The following is a 12,319-nucleotide window of genomic DNA, read 5'->3' as shown; positions in this document are numbered from 1 at the left end:
AAATTTTAAATTTCGATACTGCACACCAAACGTTCAGCTTAGGAGAATCTCTTTCAAATTTGTTATACACTCGAGGATTTTCATTTCCCCAAATTCGGCAGTTATGCTTATTTACTCGACCACTGATGTGAAATGTTGCCTCATCAGACATTATTAAATTGGTATCCGGCTCATTTCTAAAAAGATCTAGTAGTGTTTTGCACATTAAATATCTTTTTTCGAGGGCGCGATTTTCTATTTTTTGGAAAGTTTGAATTTTGTAGGGTTTAAACTTAATTATAAAAAAAATAATGAATTTAAGACAATTTATACATTTTCGGAAAGGGGATTTAACAGGCTTTAACGTGAAATTAAAAAGTACAGGGTTAGATTTAAAATTTTTGAGAAATCGGCCTTTGAAAATCATCATTTTTTTCCTCCTATTTCAGGTAAATTTTGAAACTTGGCAACACTGTCAAAAAAAACTTTAAAAATATTGATGAAGTTCTGTGAAAACCGCACATTGTTGTCATTTTTCGTTCTCGACTTATAAGCAGTTAAAATGTGTCAATTTATAAATGGACACCCTGTATAAATTAATCAATTCGTTTCCTGTCAAAAAATAGAAAAATGACTTGGCACGTTTTTCCCCTGTGGTCTTCATTTTATATGTTTATTTCATGCATACCGTCCGATCCCATCATTATATCACGTAAACAAGGGATCACTCCGAGCGTTTACAACATGTCTAAAACTTTTCATAAGCGACCGGAGCCGGTTTGAAAGATGAAGTGCGCGCGCCACCCAACAGGCCATTTTGGATTTACCATTTACCGTAAATTTTTACATGTTTGCCATGTATCAAATACGAAAACGATCATTTGTGGGTGTCACCGCACGATTTACTACTCAATTAATCATTTATTAGTTTAAGTGGATCCTTAAGTTTGTGAAAAATAAAGGCACAGGCCGACCGAACGGCCGGTACGTGTGAATTCCGCCAAAAAGAACGGTAAATTAACCATTGTAGCCGAAGCGTTTTGTTGCCGCCGGATGGTGGTAGTCGTTCATACGACAGATTCTGATAATTAACTTGATTTGTGGCATATGCCACCGATAGATTTACTGTTAAAAGGTGCCCAAACAATCATTATCCAGTTTATATTGCAGGTAAGTCCTCGGTTTTTTAATATCTTGGTTTGTTTTCCTCGCAATCAATTGGAAACTTTCTGTTTTTTACACGTCCAATATGGCTACCGTCGGAATCCTACGGCTACGTCTCGAACGTGTTTTTCAGCATTTTCGGGGTTTATTTAACTCACTACCGGCTTAGGACATCATTATTCCTTTGCTAAATAAAATTTATTTTTAGCTGATTGCATAGTTTAGTGCCGGTTTAGTTGCCTTTTAGTCTAAAATTGGAATATAAAAATTCGTGGTGGGATCATTGACTTCCGTCGGATAGTGTTTTATTTTCAGAGGCGGGCTCCCGCTATTTATTATTTAATAGCGCGCTTTAGGAAAGTAATATTAATCAATAATAATATTTTTTTACGCTTTGGGTGTTTTATCTTGATTTTTAAGGTTTGTTTATGTAGTGTAAACAGTTTTTTAATGCGTTTATTATTTGTTTATGTATTTATTTAGTAAATAACATTTTTACAATTTTATTTTCTTTTAAAAAACAAGGATCAGTTGTGATTGAGTGTGCTGAAAAAGCATGATCAATGATGTGTTTATTATTTGTTTATTTATTTATTTAATAAATAACATTTTTACAATTTTCTCAAGGATCAATTAATGAAAATGCAACTACATTTTTAGGAATTATATTAGATAAGGAGCTCTCTTTTAAACCACATATCCATGGCCTAATTCTAATAGGCCCTATCTGTAAAAACATAGTTTCATAAAAAATGGATAATTCTTATATTTTGAAGTATATTTCATGTTTTATTAAAAAAAATTAAATTTTATGTAACTTATTTAATGTAGAGTAAGAGAAAATTAACGAAAGACTTTAATGGAAAAAAATATTAAATATTGAACACAACCTAATTAACAGTCTTTAACAAACAAAAATAAACACTTTAGGAAAGTAATATTAATCAATAATAATATTTTTTTTGCTTTGGGTTTTTTATCTTGATTTTTAAGGCTTGTTTATTAGTGTAAACAGTTTTTTAATGTGTTTATTATTTGATTATTTATTTATTTAATAAATAACCTTTTTGCAAGTTTCTTTTTCCATAAGCCTTTCGACATCGGGGTTCATTCCACCAAGCGATAAACGCCCTTGGACTAAGTTTTTGCATAAACTTATGCTTGCCTCCCTAAATATGATGTTACCCTCTCTTCTCATTGCCTCGGTTGTTTCGTTGGAGTACATCGCTTGGCCCTCTGCATCTTCCTGTTCTTTTAGCACTTTTTCTTTGTTTTTTTTCATGAGTTTCATTTCCAGGATGGTTTTTCAAAGTTTTACACCTTTATCCCGTCCATGGTTATTAGAAAGTATTTGACAAATATTTTATAAGAAAAGGGCACTTTGACTCGCGTCTATATCCCAACACTATTGCGGAGAATGCGCTTGTCAGGCAAAATATAATATCGCATTTAAATTTGGAAGATGGGAAAACCATGTATCGTTTCTAAGAGCATTTTGTATTTTTTTTGAGTAGGACATATTTTTTTCTGCTCGTAAAAATAGTACAAAAAATAGTACAAAATTTTATTTGTAACTCTTTTTTATTTTGTTTTAAATTATTGTATTTAGGAAATAAACAAAAATAATGTTATTCTTTTCGTTTAATATAAAAAAATATCGTGTATTATCACTTCACTATCAATTAATTATCACAAACAAAGTTTACTAAAGTAGTATAATCATCAAACTCTTCATCCTCAACTTTTCTCTTTCTTTTCCTTTTTAGGGATTTCAAAGATGTAGTTACTGGTAATGGCTGTCTACGATTTTGTAATTCAGATTTCTTGTTATGAGGGTAGTACTCACTAGAAACTAGAGGGCTTATTGTAGTTGTTTTCATTGCACTAATAGCAGAAATTATAATTTTGATGTTTTTCTTTGCATAAGTAATTTCTTCTAAATTATTGCTATTTGATATCAAGCTTGTCAGAATGCTTAGTTCTTCCAGAGTTGACTTTTTTTCTAACTGAACGGTATCTCTAGTGTTTTGATTAAGTTGGCAGGATATAAGCTGATGTTCATCATCAATATTATTTTCATCAATATATAATGAAGAATCTTCATCATTCATGGAGAAAATATTTTCTCGTGGAGTAGGAGGGTACCTTGTACAAACCATATGTATATGTTTACACATGTTATACTGTATAGCATAATCGTGGCAAGTACATGAATATGTATGAAGGCAGCATTTACATTCATTGCAATTAAAATTGCATTGGCATACCTTATGAGTATCTTTAATACATTCAACAGTATAGTATTCTAAACCTGGAGTACTATTCGTGTTCTTAGATGAAGCAACAAGCCATTTCTGTTTAGGAATATCTTCAAAAATTTGAACAGTGTGCGCAAATTGCTCGGCAATTTTATGACGTTTTCTTAACTCACTAAGTTTATAGGGAACCCTGTTTCTTGATATTGTCACCAATCTTCTTAAAAATTTCATACGAAGGCATTCTAAAATGTTATTAATGCTGACATCCAGTCTTCTCTGACATTTTCCTGCCATTTGAGGATTATGTTTCAACTCCTGGTGCCATTTTTCCAGACACATGTTAGTGTTCTTTTTAAATCCTTTCCGGAAACAATGGGCCCATTGTTCAGGTCTTTTTGCATAGTAAGTGGCAAAGTACAGTCCATATTTTTTTGTATCCTCATCACTAGTTATACTTTTTATCAGATTAGTCATCATTTTCTGGAAAGTTAACTCATCAAGTTCATTAATTAATAATTTTATATTTTTCTTAACTTCTTTGCGTTTTTCAACCGAATTTATTTTAGAGAGATTATCATTAAGATTTCTTTTTACATGCCAGTCACATAAAACTTTGTTAGGTGAATGTTCATAAACTTTCACAAAGGCATTATAAAATATATTACAATCGTCCGACATAAAAATTCTGGGCTTAAGTTCTGGAAATTTTTCTTTTAGACAAGAAAAAAAAATCTTATATATTACTTCTGTCTGGGTAATTGACCATAAAAAAGCTACTAGAAACCCTTCGTAGTCTTCGTCGACTACCATAAGTGTTGTAAGCTGTATTTTGTACGGATTGGTCCCATGGGTTGAATCAATCATTAAAATGTTATGCCCATATTTTGCAAGCATTTCTGTTTGAGCTGCATTCATAAAACTTAAAAGAAAATTATTTTTTCCTATGGTACTATGTTCTACACCATAAGGTTTATACAATAATATAGGATTATCCAAGTTAGACATCTTTTTCAATTTTTCAATTAAAATAGTTACACTTTTAGTGTCGTCTTCATCAAAAATCATGTCTGAATTTATTTTAAAGGATTTACTTACATTATGTAAGTCATGTTTTGTTGTATAGCTAATTCTGGCTGAAGGGTTAAAATTTTTACTCAAATCATTCAAAATTTTGTAATGGGGAATTCCTTGAAACATTTTTCCTGCTAATTGTTCACGTTCAAACTGTGTCATTCGCAGCCTTCCTACTTCCAGCTTATGTCCTATGTGGGTGGATATATACTTGACCATAATGTTCCCTTAAAAAATAATGACAAAATTAGGAAACATGCCAATTTCAGTAGAAATGTTTCTACTATTCCTATAAAAGTAATCTTAAAAATATAGTACCTACCTTTGTAATTTATATTTGTTGTTATCCTTGCTGGACAAATAGACCCAATTTTATTTGAACCCTTAACTTTTGGTTGCCGCTCTCTTTTTGTATTTTTGACATTTTCTGTGTAGTTTCCAGATCGGTGACAAATATATTTTATTATTTTTGATTTGTCATTGAGACTTCTGGAATTTAAAAGAACATATGATGACTGATTATTTGTCTCTATTTCAAGCTTCCACTCCTTAAACTCATCAAATGAATTAAATTCCAGGTTTTCTTGCTTCAATGGTAAGTCATGCACATTGGAAAAATGCTGATCCAGTTCAGTCATTAAAGAAAACAAAGTGTTGCATAAAGGGCATTTTAAGGTCTTTAAAGTGGATGGTTTCACGAAATCTTTGTGTTTCCTTTTCATGTGAACGTTAATATTTGATTTTGTACTACATTTCGTCCCACACTCCGTGCAAACATACACAATTTTTCTACAAAAAATGGGAATTAATATTCTTACAATCTCAATAATGATAATAACTTACTGGGCATTAACCTGCTCCTCCCATAAAATGAGAGAATATGCCTAACCTGGCATATTCTCTCATTTTATGGACTCTAGATCTAATTGTACTTTTTTGGATGACATTGTACTTTTTTCACAAATCCATATTCAAAGAGGAGGGGATAAGGCAGGGGGAATTTTTAGTGGGAATTGAGAATCAAATTATATAGGTATTAGATAAATATGGTAAAATGTTAAATTGTTTTAACGTTTTTATATAATTATATAATAATATAATATGTACATAATAATAATAATTGATTCATATAATTATATACATAGGTACATTGTTTTATAATTGAGAATTGTCATTTTTTATTTTTCGTAGTACCTAAAAATACTTTATAGAGAATTTAAAGAATTAGTAAAAAATCGACTAAACCTATTAACTGTAGTTTTATTAATAAAACATATCATACAAACTAAAAACACAAGCACAAAAAATATTCTTTAAATAAAACAAAACATAAAAATAGGAACAGTAAAAAGGAACTACTCTTATTATTGCACTAGAAGTGAAAACAAAATTAAAATTTTATTACAAGTGAATGTCATAAAATTTTAAATAGCAACTTAAGTACCTAAAGTTGCTACGTCTAGTAAATATCTCGGTATATTATATAACTCCAAAAATGTAGGTGTATTATAATATATATTATAGGTACCTATATTATATAATATATTACATAATATATGACCTTTGTTGAAAGTGTAATCCTATAAAAGTGCTATTCAATTTCTACGATTACACTTTCTACAAAAGTGGTCGTATAATTAAATAGTGTTTTATCAAGCTTCCAATTTAGAGCCCCATTATTAGTGTATTTCATCTCATCTTTAATATGAAGTAAAGCAGTACAAGTTGATATTAATAACCTATTTCTAAGAGTCGTTTTTATTAAAGTTAATTGAGAAAAATCTCTCTCGGCGGTAGCGGATGAATGTGGAAGGGCTAATATAATTTTAACGATTGCCATTAGGTTTGGAAACATTAAATCACCCTGTACATTTTTTTGTTCTGACACTAGTCGCCAAAATAAATTGATGTCATTGTTATGTGCAATGTTTTCTCTTAAGTCAACTAATAACTGCTATTCCATATTAGCTGTCTCTATATCAACAGAAATGTGAGGAAATAAATTTACAAATTGAGCAATTGACATCACTTCACCTGATAAAGCTACTGTGGGTGTAAAATTTGATGCATATTTTAAAATAGGATCATCAAATCGGAAACGATTTTTAATTTGTTTACACATTTCTATAAAAATCTAAGACCCTCACCCTAAAATTTTGAACACCCTCTTTACTACATAAAATATTTGAAGATGTCAACAGTCCATCCACTTTTGCCCCTGCAAATAATTGGTCAAGAGACACATAGTTTGCAGGATCATTTATGTTTATGGTTTGGATGAAAGTTTTATCTAAAATATTTTTTTTAATAAAACATCTTACAAGAGTTCTATGCAATGCTGAAATTCTCTTTAATAAAATTGGAAGCTTTGGACTTTCCGGCTGTAATTCTATGTTTACCTTTTTAATTAATTCTAAAACATAAGCCAAAAACAGTAGATATAATTTGTACTCTATATTTTGCAGAGCATTTAAAATGGACCTTGCACTGGGAAGATTATCCTCTAAAGCTGCTCTTTGAAAAAATAAGATTAAAGAATTCCAATGCTCCAAAATTCTGTCCACAACATTCTGAAAAGAAAGTTAAAAATTAGCAACTACATTATTTATTTTAATAAAAAAGTAGGTACCTTTAAAGATAGCCACCTTGTCTGACTAGGATGTAACATCTTATGTGGCTTTTCATTAGAAAAAATCTGACATTCCTTTAGCTCAGAAATCCTCTTTGCCCATAGCAGCAGTATGCATAAATATCCCTTGTAAACTGCTCAACATTGTTTGGCAGTTTTTTTGCTGCAGCTGAAGAGCAGAGGTGAAGGGAATGGCAAGTGCAACCTTGCACATAAATGTGAGACAAAATTTCCTTAAATCGAGCCTGGACACCTTTTACAACTCCCATCATGGTACTGGCGCTGTCAGAAGCAAAACCAATGACATTGTCAAATGGGATTCCATTTTCCACTAAAATGTTTTTTATTATGTTGAATAGGTCTTCACTAGTCGCTTCTTCGACCTCAACCAAATCCAAAAACCGGTCTTGGATTTGTCCCTACCTCCAATATCTGGTTACAATTACTAATGACTTTTTAACACTTAAATCTGTTGTCTCATCAATAATTATAGAAAATTTGACATTTTTTAGATCATTAATAATTTCAGTCTTAAAAGCTGGTCCCAATACGCCAGTAATTAGCTTTGTAGCTTTTAACCGTTTCATAATTATATATTTGGCAATATTTGAAGTTCTTTATTTAATAAAGGAAAGGTATCCATTAAAAGCATAGGCAAGTTCAGCAATATAACAACAAAGTCTTAACTTTGCCTCCTTAATTGCATTGACCTTTTTCTGCTGAGATGGCTCTTGCAATAAGCAGACTACAGGCGAAAAAGGATGAGGGTCACAAATCCAAAGTTTTGTGCCAAACAGATTTTAAATTTAAAAACCTTGTATTTTCTTATAGCTTAACTCTTTTTGGAAGATTTTTTTTTCGAAATAAAGTTAAGCTACAAAACGTTTTAAATCCTGCAGGTTTTGGTATTTCTTAGCATGGATGGGAATCCTGTTTTCATATTTGATATTTGGAAGTTCAAATTGTCCTGAAGGTAGATCTAATATACCAACTATATTGTCTGCATTTTTTAATTTGCCTTTGGCTGCTTTTCCTCTCGCTTTTCCTTTTTTGGTACTTCCCAGTTTTTTTTTTTGTAAGTACCACGACGCTTGAAATAAAGCCTCCATTGTACGAATCACGATGATCGATCATTCTGGGCTCTTCTTTTTTTATGAGCAGTTCTCTGATTGGGCGGGTTTCAAAGGGACATTTTGTTACATAATAGTTTGTTAAATAATCAGTCCAGCTTCGAAAAATCTCTTGATCTTCACAGCTAACTACTTTAAAGGGACTTGGTTTAACGCGGGCATTTCGAATGTGATTATTCCAACCGAAAGGAAGTTCGACAAAAACTTTGGAATTGATTAAGCCCATATTACGATCACATTCCATGTAGCTATGTCCTCTATTTGGAAAAACCATTTTTATACACTGAAGTCGGCCTATTTTATGTACAACATAATAAAGCATTCGAAACAAAGTGTAATTTTTATTCTGTCCACAACACAAATCACAAAAAATCACAAGTTCTTGAACTTCGGGATTCAATTCATTGAGTATGTAATTAAACAGCATAGAAGCAACTTGGTCTGCTCCTTTTTTTGCGGCGGTTTCTGTGTACGTATAAAAAAATGCCTCACTACTGGCTAAAACGTGAATATTAAATAAGTAGAACGATAACTGTCGTTTGTAGTATACGTCATTAGTGCTAATGTTTGGCAGTGGCAAGTTTTTTTGATAATTAATTTGTAGATGTTACTACGTTGATGTCAATCCAAAACAGCCAATGTTTATTCTAGGGTATTCAATTAAATAAGTGAAATGTGTTGCCAGTTTTCCCTAAAAGGGGCTATATTGCAAGGCTGTTAATTTTAGGTTGATAGAACAAGACCTATTACAATTGTAACAATGTTTTAAGAAAATCCTATCTCCTGTCCTCTAGATTCGCCACGTCTAGTATCAACCTTCATATACCTTGTACAACAGAACTGCCATCACAAATCATTTTCACCAAACCAGTTATACTTTTTGTACTCCCTAGTACAAAAATATGACAATTAAATTTAAGTAACTTAACTCCCAGGCTATCCGACTTCTTGGTCAGTTCTATCTGCAATAAGTACAAAATCTACAAACAAATAAAAAAGAATTCTTTTTTCTTAATTCATTTACCATAGATATTTATTTAATGATTAAATAAATCTATTTTTTTAAATATTTTCAGCCTTAGATAACTTCGAAAATGAACGAGCCAGAAGAAGTAGGTGAAGAGATCTGGTCTGCCTGGATTCTAGACGCCATCCGGAAAATTCGCACCCAAAAACAACGACCTAGTATCGAGAGAATCTGCCACGCGATCCGACTACACCATAACTACCACGAAGACGTTATAGCGGAACATTTAGAGGTAGCAGTGAAAGATGGCGCTGTACTGAAAGTCTTCAATAAGGGCCAGAGCTCGTACAAAGACCCCGGAGGCCTACAACAGCACCGCACCATAAAACTCCTCAAGGGCTTGGATTTAAGTAAAATCGTTACTAAAGCAGTGAGAGAACTGGGCGAGAGGGATGGGTCCAGCTTGAAAGCAATCGAAAAGTATATACAGCAAAGTCATACTGTGATAGAGAATCCGGAAGTCGATTTGGCGACGTTGGTGCGATTAGGGGCTAAACGGGCGGCTGTCAGGCAGTTTGTGATTCCCATAGGGAAGAATTACAAGTATAATTATACGCTACAGGGTGCGAATAAACGGCGGGTATCGGAGGGTGTAAGGAAAATTCAAGAGGTTCCACACGAAGAACCGGTGATTCTTCGAGTAAGTTTTTATATTGGATGAAATTATAATACAGTTTTTAAGTGTCATTAAATTAACATCATACTCAGCTTTAAAAAAAAAAATTGGTATTAACTTGACTTTTTACATGACATTCATGGTAATGATTTTCTTGTTTCTTCCATGTTTTATTTTTGTTATTTATGAGATATTTGTATTTTGTAAATCATAAGAACAAATGACTTAAGGAGAGTTATTACTTGAAAATGGACTGCTAAAATAGTTTTCCATTCCTTTGTCATGTTTTATTGAGGCAAGAAGTATTTCAGCTTCATTTTCCCCTGGACAAATTAGAATATTTCATATATCAAGCAAAAAATATAATAATAATATTTTCTATTTTAGCCATTCGTAACTGAAGGCAGGTTAATGTAAGGATAGGAAATGATTTTGTGTGTGGGTATACCACAGGATAATGATCTTGGGCCGCTTATTTCCTAGGCATAACACTTGAAGTGGTTAGAACATATTAAAAAAAATTGTCTTATAATTCCAATAACTTTATGGGATACAGCCATGGATATAGAGAGAATGTTTGTGATTCAAAGATGTATAATTAGGATTTTATTCAATTTATCCTTCAAACAATCTTTGGAGAGAAATGATTTTAACAGTGGCTGGAATTTATATTTTAAAGGTTCTTGAAATTATAGATTATAAAATAAAAGTAAGTTGATCACACTGGGTGATCGATATCAGTATAATACTCGTAATAAAAACAACTTACTTCTGATACTCGCCAAATTTATAAAATGTCTATCTTTTGAATTTCTTACCTACAGACGTAAAATTGGCAAAATCGTTAGTAAATTTTAAAACTAAAGTTAAAACACCGGTCCTCAACGATGTTTTAACTTTATTATATGTATAACGATTTATTATACAAGGTTTATTGGATCTAGAGACACTTTTTAGGTGCCAGCATTAACAAAATGCTTTGGGATTCCCTTGTATTATCACCAACAAACTTCTGCGATACCATCTAAGGGCCCTCTCTTCATTATTATGACTCATATAGAATTCAGAAACTCCAAAATTCTTGCCTTAGGCTTATATTTGGCATAATAAGAAGAGAGCATATAAAATCGACGATTGCTGCATTATGTTAAATGGGAAACTCCACCATATCTAGTTAGAAAGGTGACCTATCGACACAATTTAAATATAAGAAGAAAAACTGTTCCCTCTCAGAACAAAGAAATTTTTTAAAAGTCATTTTCGTATATAATAGTTTACCTTGTAAATAAAATATTAGACTTTTCGATGTCCGAGAACGCATTTAAAGCAAAATTTAAGGGACATTTATTCAACGCATAAATTTTCTCTTTCTAAACTGATTAAAAATAACTATGAATATTAATGTTCAAATTAATATTTTAATATTATTTTTTTAAATTATATACAATTTAAAATCGATATTATAGTTTAACCTTCCGCTCTCCACTTTCTATCCCATTCCTTTTTTAAGTAGGGTAAGTCCGGGATAGTTGGCTCACTTTTTTAAAAAATGAAACCCAAAAGTTAATGAAACCAAACAAAAGATATTTAACATAAGCATTTATTCCAGTTAACGTCAAAAGTAACATTTAAAGAAAAACTAAAAAATCTAACTCTACAAACAGTTTTAAAAAAATAAGCTGAATGGGCCAACTCTCCCAGGTGCTATGGGTTACTTGGCTCACCCATACTGGGTGAGACGGCCCATTAAAAAAACTTAATTTAACGTCGCTTTTTTGATAAAATTTTTCCACATAGGTCACAGAGATTCAAATATTTAGAGCAGCTAAATTTATTATTCCATGAAAGAATTACCTTGTGCAGTGAATACATTGAATCCAGTCATCAGTTTTAGTTGTGAGTTTATATATCTCGCCACATCCAAGGCATTCTGTAGATCGTCAACTTTCGAAAACATAGTCGTCTGATGTGTCAGTATCTGTGGATGAGTCGTTTTTATTTAATTTAAGTTTTTTCGCTCTTGGTTTTTGGGTGGTTAGGTTTAATTTATTTTTCCCTTTTATGTTTTTAGTTTGTTCTTACTTTCTTACGCGCGTTAGCCAATTTTACTACTACTTGTTTTGCTCTTTTTCGTGCATTTTCAATATTAGCTGATGTGCTTGGAACAGGCGAAAATTGGTTTAACAGTGTTCCGGGTGTGTCCTGATTTTGATCTTTATCACGTTCCGATGGTATGTTATTCAAGCCTGTCGTTGACGTGGATGGTATTGCTTGTTCTTGTTTTGGCATTTGATTTTCATTATTATTAGCTCTATTTGCATCATTATTAACTGTTGCCGTATTATCTAAAAATGTTTTTTTTATAAATAAATAAAAATACGTTTGTTAGAGGGACTTACCCAAATTTATCATTTCCTCTTCAGATCCCAAATATGCGTACTCTGG

General features: G+C 31.8%; 1 protein-coding gene and 1 pseudogene across 1 annotated transcript in view; one reads left to right on the top strand and one right to left on the bottom strand.

Annotated features, from left to right (window-relative positions):
* Positions 1-793: 793 nt before the first annotated feature.
* Positions 794-12,319, top strand: part of LOC126744901 (histone acetyltransferase KAT6A) — a 55,381-nt gene continuing 43,855 nt past the window's right edge. The window contains exons 1-2 of the mRNA XM_050452489.1: positions 794-1,149; positions 9,308-9,898. Coding sequence (XP_050308446.1) covers positions 9,326-9,898 — 573 coding nt within the window. The 5' untranslated portion in view covers positions 794-1,149; positions 9,308-9,325. The remainder of the gene's footprint in view (positions 1,150-9,307; positions 9,899-12,319) is intronic.
* On the bottom strand, positions 6,764-8,210 carry LOC126745302 (zinc finger protein 862-like; annotated as a pseudogene).

The sequence above is a fragment of the Anthonomus grandis genome, chromosome 15 (assembly GCF_022605725.1).
Source record: "Anthonomus grandis grandis chromosome 15, icAntGran1.3, whole genome shotgun sequence".
NCBI classification, from domain to species: domain Eukaryota; kingdom Metazoa; phylum Arthropoda; class Insecta; order Coleoptera; family Curculionidae; genus Anthonomus; species Anthonomus grandis.
Note: the sequence above shows the minus strand (reverse complement) of the source record. Positions and strands in the feature narration are given on the sequence as shown.